The sequence below is a fragment of the Euleptes europaea genome, chromosome 13 (genome assembly GCF_029931775.1).
Source record: "Euleptes europaea isolate rEulEur1 chromosome 13, rEulEur1.hap1, whole genome shotgun sequence".
In the NCBI taxonomy this organism is placed as follows: Eukaryota; Metazoa; Chordata; class Lepidosauria; order Squamata; family Sphaerodactylidae; genus Euleptes; species Euleptes europaea.
This window is the reverse complement of record NC_079324.1, coordinates 39,038,324-39,057,839: the sequence shown is the minus strand read 5'-3', so window position 1 is coordinate 39,057,839 and position 19,516 is coordinate 39,038,324. Positions and strand designations below refer to the sequence as shown.

General features: G+C 53.4%; 1 protein-coding gene across 1 annotated transcript; it reads left to right on the top strand.

The window, feature by feature from the left end:
• Positions 1-603: 603 nt before the first annotated feature.
• Positions 604-18,071, top strand: KLF8 (KLF transcription factor 8). Its single transcript, XM_056859470.1, has 5 exons — positions 604-659; positions 12,452-13,004; positions 13,682-13,784; positions 14,269-14,405; positions 17,819-18,071. The coding sequence occupies exons 1-5, from the start codon at positions 612-614 to the stop codon at positions 17,998-18,000; spliced, it is 1,023 nt and encodes a 340-aa protein (XP_056715448.1). The 5' UTR covers positions 604-611; the 3' UTR covers positions 18,001-18,071.
• The last annotated feature ends 1,445 nt before the right edge of the window (positions 18,072-19,516 follow it).

The window sequence follows — 19,516 nt, the reverse complement described above, 5'->3', positions numbered from 1 at the left end:
TTCTTCCCTGCTCTGTCCTCACAACAACCTTGCGAGGTAGCTCAGCGTGCGAGCGTGCCTGGCCCAAGAGCGCCCCCAGAACATCATGCCGGTGCAGGGGGTGGTGAAATTATCCTTCAAAGTAAATATAAACGGTGCGCCTCTGGACTGCATACAGGACATGCTGCAGGTACCTATGGCATTTTCCTCCCCAGGACTGGCGAACGGGGTTGGGGGGGGGGGCTTGGCGATTGACTGCAACGCAAAGGCGCCACCACGCCCTCCTCTTCCCTTCCCGGGCTCCTCGGAAAGGCCGTGGAAGCGGCGCCACCGTCGCCACGGCGCGCCTGCCCGAGCGGGACGCCTCTCCTGGCCCTCGTGGCGCGCGCCGCTGACCCACTTTCCCCGCTGCGCCGCCGCCGCCCACCAGCGAGGGCGCGGCCCCGGGCAACGCCCGCCTCCTCGCCTGGGTGGGGCTGCCCGTCGGACACACCCAGCCGGCGGCAGCGGCGCGAGCGCGCATCGGACCGCCGGCGGAGGCTGCTCGCTCGCTCGCTCGCTCCTGCCGCGCTCGGACCGCCGGCGCTCGCCGCTGCCCGTCTCCTCCGCGCCTTCTCCCAGCCCGGCTCGGGATGATCCTCCCCGCGGAAAAGAGGAGCGCCGCGCCCGGGGCCTGGGCGGTGAGTGGAGCTGCTGGCTCGGCCGGAGAAGGTCCCCGCACAGGCGCCCCGAGGGCTGAGATGGGGAGCGTCCCGGGGTGGGGGCGGCTCAGGGAAGGCTCCCTTGAGCGTGTGCAGAGCGCTGCGGGCCGGGGGATGCCGCTCTCAAGCAGGGCGGCCTTTTAGGATCGGGGGAGGGGTCGCGCTTGGAGGCGGCCCACCAGCGCGTTGGGCTCCCCTCGATACCGGCAGGCGGCACGAGGTTGTCCGGTTCTTGCTTCCCTGCCCGGTTCATATGGAACCGCCGCCTCTGCTGGGGGTCAGCCTGGCCACTGCCCCTTTTCCTAAAGTGGGGTCGAAGCATCCTGAGCTGCTGGACAGCGCGGGACACTTCGGACCTCCGTTGGCATCGGGAGCTCCGTTAAATGTGGCCTGCAGGGCCTGGTCTCTCCCCCCGTGCCGGCAGTGAAGCATTGCCTACTAATCCCCGCCCAACAGCCGTCGTGCAATAGAGCATCCGCGTCGGGCAGCGTATCTCTGAATGTTCGTGGCTGGGTGCCAGCCGTCGGGGCCGGCCCGAGCAGCCCACGCGCGGTGCTTTTGGCCACTGTAGAAAGGCGGGGGCCGGAGCCCCTCGGCCGGAGCTGGCCCCGGCCGGGCTCCGGGGAGGTCCTTGCCAGGCAGTCGGCGGCCGGGAGGCTGGCTCTCTTCCTCGTGCGCTCGGCGCCTCTCGGTGACCTTTTAGCCGCCGCCGAGCTGCGCTGCAAGGGCGGGGCAGGGAGTGCCGCGGGGTGGGGCTGGGATGAAAGTCGACGCTGCTATAACAAAGTGGGGCCGTCAGCCAGCACCTGACTTTGGACTCCGCTTTTAACTGCTGGCTTTCTAGCCAGTTGGCTACGTTTCCTTCCGTTAGTGCCTTTTCAGTTTTTTGGACGTGTGGGGGTCGTGGTGATCTGTAAGCCCCGGGCCCTGGTAATGTTTCTCCCGGTGAGTTGTAGTCTCAGAGATAGGTGCTGGGGCTGTTATATAGGGGAGGGGCTGTGGCTCAGTGGTAGGGCCTCTGCTTGGCGTGCAGAAGGTCCCAGGTTCAATCCCCGGCATCTCCAGTGAAAGGGACTAGGCAAGTCGGTGATGTGAAAGACCTCCGCCTGAGACCCTGCAGAGCCGCTGCTGGTCAGAGTAGACAATGCTGACTTTGATGGACCGAGGGTCTGGTTCAGTATAAGGCAGCTTCATGTGTTCGTAATACCACGCTTTACCTTTGGTGCCAGAAGCGCGAGAGGTGCTTGCATGCCAGGGTCCAGGAGGCTCTAAGTAGGTTTTGCCCCCTTATCCAAGGCATCAGTGTGTGTGAGATTTTGCCACCAAGTCACAGCTGACTTATGGCAACCTCATACGGATTTATAGGCAGGAGACAAAGGCAGGTTTGCCATTGCCTGCCTCTGTGTGGGCTGAGTGAGTTCTGAGAGAACTGTGACTGGCCCAAGGTCTCCCAGAAGGCTTCATGGGGAGGAGTGGGGAATCGAATCCGGTTCTCCAGATTAGAGTCCGCTGTTCTTAACCACTACACAATGTACAGTGGGTAAAAAGATGCAGTTTCTCCTTCTGAAATCAAGCCTTCCCTGTGGTGTGCATGGGCAGAACAAGGTGTGTTTTGAAGTCAGCATCTTAAAAGACTCACAACAATCATTCCAGCGTGAGCTTGCGTGAGTCAGCTCACTTCTTCAGCTGCTCGCTGTGTTTTGACCAGCACGGAAACAGTTAAAAAACTGATGGCATTTAAATAGTTGGCGTCATGGCTGGGGCGTCTGGAGTTAACGCCCCACCACGGGTGAGGTGTGTGGACAGTCTCCGCCCTTCTGCAGACTCCTCTCCGCTCTATCCGCTCGCTCTGAGTTAGTTTAGGTTTCTGGGGTTTGAATGATGCAGCACTTGCTTGTGGGGCTGTGCTTACAAGAGGAAGAGCTCAGTCCCCGATGGCACCGCCTTGACCAGCGAGGGGTCGTACAGCTGCCCCCGGGTGCAGTGAGACCCATTCTCCCAGGAAGGATAAGGGGCAGCCTTGGCTGTAGGACCCAGCAGTTCTGCCACGGAGACGGTGCTGGCTCATGCAGCCGGCAACCAAAACTGTAGCTCGGAACTGGTTTTCATGCACCCCTTTCCCATGTTTGGAGTTCCAGGTGATCGTTGGCTTTGCTTAGTCCTCCCCGCCCTGCCCCCCCACAAAGCACACAGATGGAGGAGGAGGAGGAGCTGCATTTTGGAGCGATGCCCCTTTCTCTGCCTCCCACATGACTCCACAACAAAGCCGCCTCTTTTTGGCATTCAGCCCCATGCGAGCAGAGGCTGCTCAAGGCATTTCCTGTGTTGGAGTTTAGCCCTTTGCTGGGTTTCCATGACCTCTGGCCCTTGGGTGCTGGGAGGAGGTAAGAACTAGGGAAGCCGACTGCCCTTTGCAAGGCAGCTGGGACTTTTGGCCCTAGTGAGAGACCAGGTTGAGTGGGTGTCTTGGGAGAACAGCGTCGAGTGCCCCTATTCCTTGGCCAAGCTCCCCATCGGGCACTGTATGGCTTAGTGGTGGCAGCGGTGAGAAAATCTTTGTACTTTCACACGTGCCAAATAATGCACTTTCAGTCCACTTTCAGTGCACTTTAATGATTGTTTGCAAGTGGATTTTGCCATTTCATACAGTAAAATCCAGCTTCAGAGTGCATTGAAAGTGGATTGGAAGTGCATTATTTGACATGTGTGAAAGTAGTCTCTAAATAGACTTGTCCTTTCCCTTTTGCTTAAGGATCCAACCAGTAGGAAGCCCTGTAGCAGTGGTGGTGGATATCAGCCTGAGGGGAGGTCAGTCACTGCGCTGCCCCTGTTTGGGGATTGTACAGTGAATGCACTGTTATCTGGGGCTGGTCTGGCGCCGGGAAGTCACAATTTCTTGTTCGGAAATCCAGACTGTGCTTTGAACAGTGAACGGCTTCGAGTGGTATCTTGCCAAGAACGGGACTGTAGATTGGCACAGATCAGGTCCCTCCCCCAGAGGGTCTTTCTCTAGATATTGTGCTTACTAGTTCTGTCTCAGTTTTTAGTTTGGAGATAGTGGGTGTGTTGGAGTCACAAATGGATTGAGATCTATTTATTTGCTTCATTAATACCCCAGTGGGGACTCAAAGCGGCTTACGCCATTTTCCTCTTCTCCGTTTTATCCTCACAACAACCCTGTGAGGTAGGTTAAGCTGAAAGTGTGGGACTGGCCCAAGGTCACCCAGTGAGCTTCCATGGCAGAGTGAGGATCCGAATCCAGGTCTCCCACTTCCTAGTCCAACACTCCCATCACTACACTACTACCGGCTCTCGCCTGCTGTGTGACCGCTCGGTGATCCAGGGAGGAAGAAGAAGAGTTGGTTTTTATATGCCGACTTTCTCCATCACTTAAGGAAGACTCAAACCAGCTTACAATCACCTTTCCTTCCCCTCCCCACAACAGACACCCTGGGAGGTAGGTGAGGCTGAGAGAAAGTAACTGGCCCAAGGTCACCCAGCTGGCTTTGGGTGTAGGAGTGGGGAAACAATTCCAGTTCACCAGATTAGCCTCTGCCTCTCATGTGGAAGAGTGGAGAATCAAACCTGGTTTTCCAGATCAGACTACACTGCTCTTAACTACTACATCACGCTGGAGAGAGTTCAGATCATGGGCCTTCTCCCCTTTCTTTTCGCTCTCTCTCTCAGCAAATGCTCGGAGGATGCAGAGATGGGCGGGGAGGGTGTTGGCTACAATCACCTTTTCTTCCCCTCCCCACCTCCTCACCTTTCCTTCCCCTCCCCACCTTTCCTTCCCCTCCAGGTTGGCTGGAGCTTAGAGGGTGGAGGAAGCAGCAGGTGTTGCGGGGAGGGCTGGGGAAGGTGGGGACTGCAGAAGAACATGGAGGAGCCCTGTAAAAGGATTGGCGTTTGCAATTGTTCACTACAAAATGCATCAGATGCTTTTTCAAGGAGATTTAAGTTGTGCTGGACCGTGCATTAAAAACAAACCCAGAGGCTCTAAAGGGGCGTGTGTGTGTCTATTCATCCATCTCCCTGGCTCTGCCCGTTGATAGATTATTAACCTGTGAATAGAAGCTACGTGGCGTAGAGTTCACTGCCTCCAAAACTCCAAGGGACCAGGAAGGTTTAGTGAGGTAAAGGTGCTCCCTTAAGGCAGCACTGAGCATTTGTCCAGTTCTTGGTCGTGTTTGACCCATGCCATCAAAAGCCCTAACAAGAATGGTAACTGGCACTTTGAATTGGAAAGGACGTTGGAATCCCTCAATCTTAAGGCAACAGGGCTAGTTGTAGCCAGATCTTAAGGCTTAGCTCACAGGCCACTGATGGTACAGCGGTTACAGTGTCAGACTAGGATGTGGGAGACTTAGCCTCAAATCCCCACCCTGCCATGAAAGCTTGCTGGGTGACCTTGAGCCAGTCACACGCTCACAGCCTAACCTACCTCGCAGGGTTGTTGTGAGGATCAAATGGAGGAGGGGAGAACAAAGGTGTAAGCTGCTTTGGGTCCCCGATTAAGGAGAAAAGCAGAGTATAAATGAATTAAAATTAAGAAAAACCACCCCTCCCCTGCTACAGAAAATAGGGGGATGTGATCAGGGATCTTTCGCATTATGTCTCTTCCAGCCCTCTTTCTGCTGCAGATTCTGGCATTTGGCAGAGTTTTTAAAAAGCGGCGTGGTGATTATTTGCTTTCAGCCTGGTTGCCAGAAATGCCATGGTGAAGCTGATCTCTCTCTCCCTCCCTGCAGTCTGTGGCATTTTCCTTTTGAGCTCCTTAGGTGAATAGGAAGCTTTTGTGCTGAGCTCCACGCTGGCGCTCCACCTCCAGCTCTGCCCCAGCCTCAAGCTCCTTCCAGTTCCAGCTTTGCTCACCCAGAGAGGTCAATTTGCCCTCTGGCCAGCAGGACGGAGCTCTCTGTTCAAGCAACCTTGGCACAGTTAAACTGGGGAGCAGAAGGGAGCTGTTGGTGCCCTGGAGGGAAGGAAGGGCAACCCCCCCCCAAACTGGAACAGGGGATCAAAGGCAGTTTTGCATCCCTTGGGGCTGAGGTGTGAAGCAGATGGAAGGGAGGGGCCCTGCCGGCAGAGGCGGGGAACGTGGCAGGGGAGGGGTGTCTGGTGTGGGTCCGGAAGGGAGTACCGAGTTCCTGGAGCCGAGGTTGCTTTAATTCTCACCCTCTGGTCAGAGGACAGGCTCGGGCAGGGTGGTGGGAACTGGAGCTCTATTGTCCTGGCTCCTGACGGGGAGGGAGGTGGCCAGGCAGGCAAGCAGCCAGGGCTCAGGGGAGGGGTGGGAGGGGAGGGGGTGGCTAGATGAGGGTGAGGCCGGCCCAGCTGGGGGAGGGGAGCCTCCTGGGCTTGCCAAAGGCCGGAGGGGTGTGTTTTGTGCTGGAAGAGCTGGGAGTGTCTTGGAACCGCCCATGTAGCAGAGGCTCTGTTAGGGAAGGCGGGAGGGTGGGGGTTGCCAGGGTCCTCCCTGATCCCAGGAACCGACCCTGTCTGTGTGTGTGTGTGGGGGGGGGGCGCTTGCCTAATTTTTTGAGCTTTGCAAACATTTAAAGGGTGCACTCTCACAACACACCATGTGGCTGTAGACTTCTGTCCCCGCAGCGCAGCTTGGCACTGATCTCCTGGGCACCGGGCCAGGCCCTGACGGGCCAGCTGGTGCTGCCACTGATCCTGGGCATCTGTGCACTGGGGCAGGGGATCAACATGCACACATGTCTTGATACTGGGCCAGGACACCTCTAGGCCAGTCTCTGAACAGCAGCCTTATCCTAGCCAAAGGGGGGAGCCAGCGTGGTGTGGTGGTTAAGAGCGGTGGTTTGGAGCGGTGGACTCTAATCTGGAGAACCAGGTTTGATTCCCCGCTCCGCAGAGGCAAATCTGGTGAACTGGCTTTGTTTCCCCACTCCTACACACGAAGCCAGCTGGGTGACCGTGGGCAGGTCACAACTCTGTTAGAGCTCTCTCAGCCCCACCTACCTCACGGGGTGTCTGTTGTGGGGAGGGGAAGGGAAGGTGATTGTAAGCAGGTTTGAGTCTCCCTTAAGTGGTGGAGAAAGTCGGCATATAAAAACCAACTCTTCTTCCTCCTCCTCCTTGGTGGGTGTGATGCTGGCCCCTTTCTCAGCATGCCCTTCTGTTTGAGCACCCAGAGGGGGGCAGCTCCTGTAGCAAAAACACCTGGGCGGGGCGGGGCCTTTGAGGTGGCCACTCCCTGGGCAGCCTTTTTGCCTTCTGCAAACCCACAGGCTCCTGTGAGCAGCAGTCTCTGAGTCCACTTCCTGTGGCTTCAGCCTCCCTCTCAGCTTGGAGACACCTTGTCTGCCTCCCTCTCCCTGCAGTGCAGTGGACCGGGAGGGGGAAGTGACCCTTTTTACAACCCCCTCCCCCCCACACACTAACCTTCTGGTTCAAACTCAGCCCTTCTGGCTGTGTCCACAGCTGCAAAATACAGGCTAAGATCTGAGATGACAAATCTGTTGCTTCGTGCAGGAGGTCCACCTTTATTTATTATTATTATTATTATTATTATTATTATTAATTAAGAAGAAGAAGAGTTGGTTTTTATATGCCGACTTTCTCTACCACTTAAGGAAGAATCAAACCGGCTTACAATCACCTTCCCTTCCCCTCCCCACAACAGACACTCTGTGAGGTACATGGGGCTGAGTGAGCTGTGACTAGCCCAAGGTCTCCCAGCTGGCTTCTTGTGTAGGAGTGGGGAAACAAATCCAGTTCACCAGATTAGCCTCTGCCGCTCATGTGGATCCGGTTCTCCAGATCAGAGTCTACCACTCCAAACCACTGCTCTTAACCACTACACCAAGCTGTCTCTGGAATAACAGTCACCCCTTGGTGGCGAGGTTTGTATTTGGGAATCACTTGCACCGATCACATGGTAGGAAATGGTACCTTTTACCACCACCCCCTTCCCCTCACTTGCTCTCAGTCAGGGGTGCCAAGGGGTACTGTAGTGATAGCAAAGCGCCGATCCTCCTGTCTCTTTTCCTGGAGCTGGATGTCTTTCACTGTTCTCAGAATACGTTGAAGGTGTTTGCCTTCCAGACGAGCCCGTGTTCTCTTTCTTTAGCCTCGCCTCCAGCCTCGTCACGTGTCAGGGCACGTCCCGGGTTGGTTACTTGGTTCCTGAATGGCAAAGTTGTGCCTTGTGGAACTGGGTGCCCTTGCTGGAGAACAGGAATTCCCGCTTCATCCGCGTTTTGTCCAGCTTGCTTTCTGCAGGGCTTCTCTAGTTGCCAGGCTGTTTCCAGCACAATTCAAAATGCTGTTTTTGGCCTGTGAAGCCAAAACTGGGACTGGCTTCTTCCATATGAAGCTGCCTGGAACAGAGATCTTTTTGGGAGGGGCTTCTTTGGACACCCCTGCCTTCTGAGCTTAGGTGGCCATCAGTGAAAGGGCCTCCTTGGTGGTAGTGCCCTGGCTCTGGCATTGTCTTCCAAGAGGGATCTGCCTGGTGCCGTCTTTATCATTTACGTGGTGGTTTAAGATTGTCCTTTTTACCTGACCGCTCAATCAAGTTTGCCTCTGCCATTTAGATTTATCTGTTTTATATGCCAATAAAGGCTTGTGTTGTATTGTGTTGTGTGATTTATTTGTTTGTTTTGACTCTCCCCCCCTTATGTAGTATTATTTTATTAGAGTTTTCTGATCTTCATACATGTAAGCCGCCTCGAATAGATTTTGAAAATGGAAAGGTGCAGCAAGCTTGACCAAATAACAATCTCTCCCCTCCCAAGAGTTTTTTGACTGGGCTGTGCCCTGCGACGGCAGATGACAAACCCAGGCCACAGTTTCTTGTTCCAGCTATGGAGCATGCTGGTGTAAGCTGCTTCTGAACTGAGATCTTGCTGTGCAATCCATTGGAGGTGGAGTCAGGAGAAGCAAGAGAGGAGGGTAGTCCCTGTGGCTTCCATTTCTGTTAACTGCTTGTCATCCCGTAGAAGAAGAAGAGTTGGTTTTTATACGCCAACTTTCTCTACCACTTAAGGCAGAATCAAACTGGCTTACAATCACCTTCATTTCCCTTCCCCACAACAGACACCCTGTGAGGTAGGTGAGGCTGAGAGAGTGTGACTAGCCCAAGGTCACCCAGCTGGCTTCGTGTGTAGGAGCAGGGAAACCAATCCAGTTCACCAGATTAGCCTCCGCCGCTCCTGTGGAGGAGTGGGGAATCAAACCCGGTTCTCCAGATTAGAGTCCACCGCTCCAAACCACCGCTCTTAGCCATTACACCGGTCTGGCTCTCTTAGAGTTGTTACTGGAAGGGAAGGGCTCACAATGAAGCAACCAGGGAAACCCAGGTCTGGTCTGCTGTGAAGGCGTAAGCAGCCCAAGGTTGGTTACATGAGCCGGCAACAGGCAGGAGAGGGGGGCACTGAGGTGCAAACCAAGGGGGACAGTCTCAGAGCCTCTGCAGTACTGCAAGAGATCCCGGGATGCCCCTCTCTGTGCAACCGCTCGGCCAGAGGGGGGGAGAAGCTGCCTTTCTCCCCACATGCTTGGCCAGGAAGAAGAGCGGTCTCATCCTTCTCCCTGCACCACTGTAATCTCAAAGGGAAAGAGGTGGTGAAGGAGAGGATGGTCCATCTAGTCGACCTTTGGCCTTCCAGAAATAACACCCCCTCCCCACAGCTGGGGGAGTGGGTGTGGGCTCCACCATCCCCCTTTTACACTGGGTGGAGCCCAAAGTGGGGCTCCCTGCTGTTTCCATAGCAACACACAGTGAGTGCCTTCGTGCACTATGGGGGAGGAGGGGGGGTCTTTTGTTCAGCCTTTCCCTACCCCCCTTTTCTGGGGGGAAAGGGATGCTTGGGAGGGACAGAGATGAAATTCTGGTTGTTCCCCCTCCTTCGGTTTCCTGTCCCTCCAAACACAGCTGGCTGTTCAAATGCATGGAAACGCCTCTGCTTTAGGATTAGGCGTGGCTTTTAAAAATAATAATCCAGGTCTCCAACTGCGTTTATCCAAGGTAGGGAGGGGTGCAGTGAGTGGCCATGCCAAGGAGGGCAAGGCGCGTGTGGGCTGCAGAGGGACCCTAAGAGCTCCAGGGAATTTTGGTCCTGGTATCTGCTGGGGAGGTGGTGGGTGGGCCATCCCAGAGCCCAGAGATGGGGCGAGGCTCCACGTGCATCCTTTGCACCAGCCCCTTGTTTTGTAGCCAGCAGTGCTGGCCCAGTAACGGGCAAGTTCTTCAGCATGATGCTGCCTCTCCCGGCTTTCTCTTTGTCGCCTCTTCAGCAAGGAAATCTTGTCTGCCTAAAATCCTCTGTTCGGGATCTGCAAGCATCTTCCTTGCATCACTTCTGGCTTTGTGAGTCTGAAGGGAAATCAGGGGCATCCCAGTTTCCTTCTGCAGCTAAACCTAAAGTTGCCAGGAGTGTGTTAGGGCCCCACAGAACTTTGGCAAGAAAATCAAGCTCCCTGCCCCAAGGATCTTACAGTCTATTGTATCTCTTGGGCTCTGAGGTTGTGCCTCAGAGGAAAGAGTGGAAGAGCCAGCAGCTCCCCCACCTTTCTTGTTGTCATTTCTGCCCCCCCCCATCAGGATGCAGCATACCCAGAGGGGAGGTGCTTGTTCACTGCCCACTACTGGAGAGGCACATTTTAGAGTGGGGAGAGCGAGGGGGTCTGTGAGGATCAGTGGGAAGCTGGAGGGCTCAAAGAGGGGAGTCTGTGTGATGCTAGGTCAGCCGGTCTTTTCAGCTGCCCTTTGACCTCTTGGTCCTGTGTCTTCCACCCCTCTGGACAGAACTTTGCTTCTACTAGCTGGATCAGTTGAGTCTCTCTGTGCTGCTCCAGCCCCAAATGCCCTGCAGGAGGTCTCCTGGGGCTGGAACAAGCTGTGCCTTACCATGTGCTGAATAGTGATGCAAAAAGGCAAATGCATTGTGGGGCCTGGGTGGTAGACAAAAGCTAATGGATGGTTCAGATTCTTAAGAACATAAGAAACGCCATGTTGGAGCAGACCGAGGTCCAGCAGTCTGTTCACACAGTGGCCAACCAGGTGCCTCTAGGAAGCCCACAAAAAAGATGACTGCAGCAGCATTATCCTGCCCTTGTTCCTCAGCACCTAATATAACAGGCATGCTCCTCTGATCCTGGAGATAATAGGTGTGCGTCATGACCAGTATCCATTTTGACTAGTAGCCATGAATAGCCCTCTCCTCCGTGAATAGGTCCACTCCCCTCTTAAAGCCTTCCAAGTTGGCAGCCATCACCACATCCTGGGGCAGGGGGGGTCCCACAATTTAAGTATTCGTTGTGTGAAGAAATACCTCCTTCTATCTGTTTTGAATCTCTCACCCTCCAGCTTGAGCAGATGACCCCACATTCTGGTATGAGAAAGGGAGAAAAGCTTCTCTCTGCCCACTCCATACCACTCTTTCTTCCCCCCACCCCTGCTCTTTCCCCCTTAACACAGGAGCTGCTGCATCCTGTAGCGAACCACAGCTTGATTTCTGGCTCCTGCCAGTACAGCCGGAGGCTTCTGCTGCCAGGGGGATGGGCTTTTTGTCCTTCAAGCTCCACCTGTTCGAGGGAGGGGGCGTGTGTGTGAAGGCTCAGTGCCAGCCTTCCCTCTGCAGCTGGAAATGCCAAGGCTGCCTCCCTGTGATGCCCCCCCCCCCGCCCAGCTTCTGCTGTTTCCTGTGGGCTGCCTCTCTGCCTGGCCTTTGGAAGCAAGCGCTTTAGCAAGGGGGTTGGCTGTAAAATACTGGGGGGGAATGTGAAGGGAGGCAGTTAGGATCGATCACAGTCCCACCCCCTTCTCTTTTGGGGAGGGCTGCATCCTTGCTTTTTTCTTGAATCGGCTGAGAGGACCAGCATCCTTGGCATGGGATGCTGTTGTCCTAAATTCAGGGTGTGGTGTATGGCCAAGGGGGATAGCTGCATGGGGGTGGGGGAGCTGTCACCCAGGGTGCTGTGAGCTTGCACAGCCGCCTTCTTCCTCTACAAAAGATATATTTGTTTGTGTGTGTGTGTGCATCATCTTAGTCTTGACAGTTGTGAGAATTCTTGGTCAGGGACTGTTATATTCCCTTGCAGAATTATTATTTCTTTAGCTCTGTTTGGGGAAGAGTTCAGCTGTGGCTCAGTGGTAGAGCGTCTGCTTGGCATGCAGAAGGTCCCAGGTTCAATCCCCGGCACCTCCAGTTAAAGGGACTAGGCAAGTCAGTGATGTGGAAGATTTCTGCCTGAGACCCTGGAGAGCTGCTGCCGGTCTAAGTAGACAATGCTGACTTTGATGGACCGAGGGTCTGGTTCAGTATAAGGCAGCTTTGTGTGTTCATGTGTTCAAGAGACAGGACAGCTTTAAATTTATGTTACCAGCATTCTTCCTTGACCCTCCATAGTTTCTCAAGGATTAATCTACATATGATGTGACAATAAAGCTCTGTATTTATGGCCAAACAGGTTGAGTTGATGTCATCAGGTCTCCCACCTCCTTCAAATTCTTTAAGTAGCAACCCCTGGCAGGGAGCAATTTGGATCAGGACCCCAATGTTGGGTGAGGGTCAGGCTGTTGACCCTTCCCTCCCTCCCCGTTCTCTGCTCCTGATATAAATTGGCAGCGCTATTTGTCCCATTTGGAAGAACACTCAACATCCTACTCTTCCACTCTGTGCCTCAGCTTCCCTGGTCGCTTGTCAGTGTCCCATGTTTCGTGAGCTCCCCCAGGTGGAGGTCGCGAGAACTGCCTTCGTGAGTCGCAGGCCCCTCACTGGCTCTTTCCTTTCTTGCAGGCTGCAGGCTCAGCCCACGGCAAGGCACTGCTCAAGATGAGCTCCTCGTCGCTGCTGCAGGAGAGCTCCATCGAGCCGCCGGTGCTGCTGAGCGACATCAAGACGGAACCCCCGGAGGAGCTCTTGGCCAGCGACTGCAGCCAGCCCCAGGCGGAGCCGGTTGACCTGTCCCTCAACAAGCCCAAGGCCTCGCTGCAGCCTCCCTTGTCGCTGCCCTCCTCCATCCGCTCCTCGCCCATGCTGGCAATGCCTCCCGTCCAGGCCCCCGTGGTCTCCATGTCGCCCACGGGGCTGGGATCGTCCTCGGCCATCCCTGCGGTGCTTTCCCCGGGCTCCATCCTGGCTTCTACCCAGGGCAGCGGCGGGCAACAGATCCTGCACGTCATCCACACCATCCCCTCCGTCAACCTCCCCAGCAAGATGGGCAACCTTCAGACCATCCCTGTGGTGGTGCAGTCCCTGCCTGTGGTGTATACGACGATGCCCAGCGACGGTGTCACCGCTGCCATCACTGTCCCGCTCATTGGTGGCGACGGCAAGAACGCTGGCTCTGGTGAGCCTCTCCTGTGTCTGGTGTGTTTGTGGAGTGAGGCCCCTTTCCCTCTGGTTTTGCCTGTCCCGCTGGCATATCACAGGCTCTGCTGTCCTAGCCCCTTATCTTCTGGCTGACGGCTGTTCTGTTCAGCCAAGCGAATCCCAGCAGGATCAGCCAGGCCTCGCTTAGCTGGACATGGTCGATTTGCTGCTCCAAGCTGGCTGGGAACCTGGCTTCTCCATTGCCCCACTCCCTCTGGGTTCGTATTACTGATGCGGAGAGGCAGCCCTGGCAGAACAGTGGCCTTTAAACATGTGCTGTTCTTTCTTTTTTTAAACCCAAAATTTTAACCCAAAATTGTGCATGTCTGCATGAATGGAATGAGACCTTATCTTGGAGACCTGATTTTCACAGTTGCGTAGTTGGCAGGGCTTGGTATGCAGTATTAGATACTCTCAGGAGTAAGTAGTGCTGCAGTTAGACATCTTGGTGCAGCCAGAGATGTTGTGGTTGGGGGAATGGGGAAGGACCAGAAGAACGAGATGTTTGACTCTGAAGTCTCACTTGCACCATCCCTCCCTGCGTGCCGTTTGGAATTGCCTGGGCTGTTGCGGATGGTCTGTCAACCAACGTGAGCCATCAGTGTGCGCGTGCCTGCCCCCCTTCTCTTAGCTCCTTTCTGCTTTTCTCTACAGTGAAAGTCGACCCGAGCTCCATGTGCCCCGTGGATATGAACAGCGACAGTGAAGACAGTGCCGTGGAGAGCGGCCCGGCGTTCTTCTCAGACCTGCAGAGAGAGTGAGTATTGGCCTTTAGAAGAGAGGTTCTGGAAGGGGAGCCGTGGGAGCCAAGATGCAGGAACTGTGCCAGCATTTTGCTTTACATGCTTTTTTATTTTAGAAATAAAATACTTGTTCCCTACTTCCTGTAGCCTCCCCTGCCCTCCAGCCACCATTCTGCTTGCAATTTTGAATGTTACCCAGTCAACTTACGTGCAGTCGCAAAGACTGTGTATTTTGAGTGCATAAATCTCCCCATCCCAAAGCATTCCTGATAATCCCCTTTGGTGAGATCATGGGAGAGGAGGCAGAGGCTGCGGCTTATACATGGACCTGCTTCTGCCAACTAGATGGACCAATTACCTGACTTGTGAATGCCTACAACTTGGGTCTTCCCTGGCTGGGGTGAGGCTGGGAAGTTGTACTGGCTTGGCCTCTGATGGGGGGTTGAACTTTGGCGCTAGAGCAGTGCGCTGATGGCCTCCCCTCCAATCTCTGGCTAGGCCCTCAGTGGGACGGATGCAGCTGGCAGAGTCTCCTGACCTGAAGAAGAGGCGGATCCACCAGTGTGACTTCGAGGGCTGCAACAAAGTTTACACAAAGAGTTCACACTTAAAAGCACACAGGAGGATACATACAGGTAAGTGCTTTTGGAGAAGGGCTCTTGGGAAACAGAGCCAATCTCTCATCCTCTTAGAATTGTTCCCCAGCTGCTGCTTGTTCCTTTAGATGACAGGTACCCCTGAGAATACCTGACTTGTGCTGAGTTCATCCAGCCCAGAACTGGCTCTTTGCATTGTCCACGGCTCCTACCCATCTCTGCCAGTTGAGTTCAAAACAAAACAAAACAGGAGATGCCTGGGATTGAACCTGGGAGTATCTGTGCAAATTGTTTGCTTGCTGCAGGATTGAAGCCCTTTATTATCCTTTTGGCTGGTCGTTTTGGGAAACTCATCTGCTTGATTCCTTCTGCCTTTCTGCTTTTTGTGTGTGGCTGGAATAGCCTCCTCCCTTTCCTCCTGCTACCCAGCTTGAGATCCTCCCAGTCCTTCTCTGCAGTCTTTCTGGGATGTGACCTTTCCCATGTTGCTTTTGCTAGTTGGCCCAAGCAGTGAAGGCAAAGAGTTGCCCTGTGCACTTGCTGGTTTCAGTTTTGGGTGCAAAAAGAGAGCAGTGGGCTGGGGGGAGGTTTGAAGGGGCTGAAATGTTTCCTGAAAAAAAGCAACCCTTAATAGTCAACATTCTTTTCTAAGTGAGCTCTTCATCTCCTGCTTTGGTTTTTGTTTGTTTGTTTGTCTGGTTGAGACTTCTTTCATCATCCTGGAGTGATCCCAGTCAATCCAGGATGACATGTTGAAAGTAACAGCATCATGGCCAACATGAATGTCAGGACAGTATGTTGACTTCCATGAGTAATCCCAGCCAATCTGATCACCAAATTCTCCTCTGTATGGGTGATCCCTTTTGTTTACCCCATTTCTTGATGCACTTTTTTTCATGGAGGCATGGAGTGGTATTTGCACTTTTTGACACCAGTGAAAGTTTTTTTTTTCTTCACAAAAAGGCACCTCAGCCCTATAAGTTACTGGTGGTAGTAAGAAACTGTTGGCAGCTGTAAAAACAAAACAAAAACACAATCCATGTAATAGGACCAACCGAAATGGCAGAGGACAGCGAGCTGGCTTTCAAATTCACCAGCTTGCACGCTCCTTGATGCCATCGTAGTTTGTCGTAATGAAAGGTATTACTCCGATTCTGTTCTTGTTTTGGGTAGCAACAGTGAAGCATCGCGCCCTGACCTGGATGGCCCAGAATAGCCCAGTCTGATCAGAACTTGGAAGCTAAGCAAGGTCAGCCCTGGTCAGTATTTGGATGGGAGACCACCAAGGAATACCAGGGTTGCTGTGCAGAGGAAGGCGCTGGCAAACTACCTCTGAACGTCTTTTGCTTTGAAAACCCTACTGGGTTGCCATAAAAAAAATGAAGTGTTGTAGTTACATCAACTGTCCACTAGATGGCGGCTGTTTGACACACACGCACATACAAAGCAAAGTCAAAGCCAAAAACCTTTAATGGCATAAAAAGGGCATGTTAAAATAGTACAATACTTATCAAGTTCAATATAATACAATAATAGAGTTCCACTATAGGCACCAGAGAACACAAGCAATTGGCACAGCTATTACTTGTCAGTATTAAAATCAGTAGCTAAAATTTTTGCCAAATATTCGGCAACTGCTTCTGTAGAGTTGGGTAGTCCTATTCGCTGGGCCAGGGAGATTCATGATGATCGGATCTATGAAACGATTTCTTAAACCGGAGAAAAAAGGGCAAATCAGTAAGATGTGAGTTTAGAGTCGGGTTCGAGGTGGCAAAATTTACATAATCTGTCTCTAAACGGGATATACAAAGCTGGATTTCCAGCCCTTGTGATAACAATGACAGATCCTTGGGTGGGGGGACCAGGGAGTGTGAGGCTACTCCTGCTGGAGTCCAGTGTGTTTCTGGCTGGTTTTTATCACTGTGGCTCCAAACATGGAGCAATCCTGCCCTGATTCTATCAGACCCACATGTGAGTCTTCTTCCAGGCTTCCCCCCTGCAAGCTGCCCTCAGAGAGCTCTGTAGGATGCCCATGCCAGGCAAGCCAGGAATTTTATCTTCTGGATTCTTGAGATCCGCCTCCCTTTGCCGTGAACACGTCCAGTGGGGGAGAGACCGTCCATTTCTCAGCAACAACTTGGGCTCTCTTCCAGTCAGGCTGTCACGCTCCTGCCCGGCTCAGATTTGCAGCTGCTGTGGCAGCACGGGTTGCCAGTGCTGAGCAGCCATCCTTGTAACCCCCCCTCCATCCTCCAGATCCGCCCACACAGGTTTCCTAGCAACCTGTTCCACCCCGCAGGTTGGAATCCTCTCAGCCCTCCGGTATCCTAGCAACTCCTCTCCCCTGCACCCGCCCATCTGGCTTCTCATCACAGCCCCCTTTCTTCTTTGGTACCAGCAACAATATCCTTTGAAGAGCCAAGGAACTCCTTCTGTCTGGCCCTGGGACGCAGTCCGGCGCTTCCAGCCAAGCCAAGTCAAGCCGTCTGCCTGACTTGCACCTGGGAGGGCAAACTGTGGGGGATGGGGGTGGGCTGCCGTCCAGTCCTGATTCTTGCTAGAGGAAGCTTCAAAAGGGAGTAGGTCTCGCTCAGCTCAGGTGGCAACTTTGTCTGGAACCCACACAACCTGCCCCCCATCTACTATAAATTTAGGAGAGTCACCAGGAAGAATGGGCTTTGATTGGATTTTTAAAGGGGGGGAAATTAAAACAGTATTTATTTGTTTCTAATTTGCAAGTGTGTATTCAGGGATATTAGCTTATTTCAAGACTTCCCAAAATGGAGGAGTGGAGGACTGGGGCTGATTGGCTTTGCATTCAGAAGGCTGCTAGTTCAATCCCTGGCATCCCTATGGCTTTGCATTCAGAAGGCTGCTAGTTCAATCCCTGGCATCCCTAGATAGACAGGTGATGGGTGGTGTGAAAAAGCTTTCTTTGCCTGTGTGCACAGAGAGCCTCTGCTAGCTAGACAGTATTAAGCTGGATGGACCACAGGCCCAAGTTGGTATTTAAGGAGCTTCATATATTCAGTCCTGTGCTGAAGGGAAACCCAAAGCTCATCCAGTCCAAACCCCCATTCTAGGGTATTCTTCAGCCTCAGTTGCCAGTTGGTTACCTGAGTTGAATCCTTCAGGGGAGTACAGAGATACTTGAGACCATGGCAAAACAATATTTGTGGAAATTCTGCAAGTTTGGCAAACAAAGCAACTTATTTGCTTAATGATGTTAATTATTCCAGCTAGTTAACCACGCATGTGTTCACTTGATGATCTGCAGAGGTGGTCCCATGAAGGAGCAGGGGGCAGTGGAAGGCCAAAGAAAGTAGACCTTTCCAGCTCTCCTCATCCAAGTCTTTAGCCTTGATCAGTTTTCCTCTGCACCACTGGCTGTTTTTCCCTGTTGAAACGAATGCTGGGGTATCCCGTGATTATCCTCCCTCTCTCCCCTGCAGGAGAGAAGCCGTACAAATGCACCTGGGAGGGCTGCACCTGGAAGTTTGCTCGCTCCGATGAGCTGACTCGGCACTTCCGAAAGCACACGGGCATCAAGCCTTTCCGTTGCTCGGACTGCGACCGCAGCTTTTCTCGCTCCGACCACTTGGCTTTGCATCGCCGGAGGCACATCATGATGTGAGGGGGATTACCCCCGCCCCCTTCGGCCATGGAAGGAGGAGAACAGGTCCCCACAGCTGGCTGAGTTCCTGCCTGATCTGCTGAGGACAGAGCCCCCCCCTTCCCCTCCCGGTCCTTGCCACCCACAGAACTCCATGGAAAGAGCTGCTGCCTGGACTGGGGGGGAATGCTGTTCACAGAGTTGGCAAGGGCTGGAGACTGTAGACGCATGGCCGGCCAGGCTTGATGGATGCTGCACTGGTTGGAACGGATGGTTTGGTTCGTGGGGCAGCTGCTGCTGTGGGTTCCAGGTGAAGGCTGTGTCCGGCTCCTCTTTTCTCTGCGGCAACTCTTGAGGATTCCCCTGAGCTTCAGCCCCATCTCTCCAGGAAGCTGTTTGGATTTTCATTCACTGCAATCTTGAGTTTTCAACCTGCGGTTTCTGGTAGTGTATATATATACACACACACACACACACAAACAAAAACCAACCAACCTGGAATCCCTAGAAACTAGAAAATATGGGGGGTGGAAACAAAACTTGGAATTAATTGTTTTTTTAGGGGGGGAAAGTTTTAAGGAGCACCGAAACAAAGTCTGTATTTGAAACCTGACTTGGAATCCAGCTTTCAGTCCTCAAATGCCCAAGATTTGTTTGACACGATTCAGTTGTTTTTGGGGATTTCCATTTTTGACCCCTCGAAGTTTGCAATTAGATGTTCCATCCCCCACCCCCAAATTGGTGACCTCAACTGTGCCGTGAAAAGACTGGCGTCAGCAAATGTTGCAGAATATTCCGAGATCAATGAAATTTCAGAATTCAATGAGTTTGAACTTTAGCAGGGAGGGTGGGTGTTGGAGGGGTGAGCTATACTTAATCTGATCTGATCAGTACATGGCAAAGCCAGTCCCCCTCAGTGCCCGCTGCATTATTTCTTCCCTTTGGTCATAATGGTGATTGGCAAAGAGAGCTCCTTGTTCTGGGGCAGATGATAGGAGAGGGGCTGAAAACCACAAAAAGGGAAAACCTTTGCGGAACAAAGAACTGTGATGACTCAACAGGAGTGGGGTGTGTGTGGGGGATTTTTCATTCTGCCTTCGTTGATGTGGCCGGGGGGGGGGGACAGATGGACCCCCAGGAGTTTTTCCCGGCATGGTCCTCTTCCCATGGACGGACTTGTGTCTTACTCCTTCTACAGAAGGCTGGACCTAGCAGCAGCTTTGAGCTACAGAACTTGAACTTGGGGACTGAAGGTCAGAGGGCGCCTTTTGATTGATGGACACATGTTGGGATTTTTAGAACTCGCTTTCTCTTTCCCTGCTCTTGAGGGGAGTCAAATATGAACATGGTTTTCCAGAAGCTCCTCTGTGTGTCTGTCTCATCTTTCCCAAACCCAGCACATCAGCCAAGTTCAGATTGGGGGAAACGCCCCCCCTCCCGTGCGCCATAGGAGTGCTTTGCTCAGCGGCCTCACAGTAAGGGTTGGTTGGGGTCAGGAAGGTGGAGAAAAAGGAGGGTCCTTTGCATCCACCTCTGT

What these genes read in the sequence shown, in the direction of transcription:
- KLF8 (XM_056859470.1), top strand. Translation starts at nt 612, where the DNA reads ATGATCCTCCCCGCGGAAAAGAGGAGCGCCGCGCCCGGGGCCTGGGCG. An exon ending in CGGCAAGAACGCTGGCTCTG is followed by an intron (nt 13,005 to 13,681) that starts GTGAGCCTCTCC and finishes TTTTCTCTACAG; the next exon opens with TGAAAGTCGACCCGAGCTCC. An exon ending in ACACAGGAGGATACATACAG is followed by an intron (nt 14,406 to 17,818) that starts GTAAGTGCTTTT and finishes TCTCCCCTGCAG; the next exon opens with GAGAGAAGCCGTACAAATGC.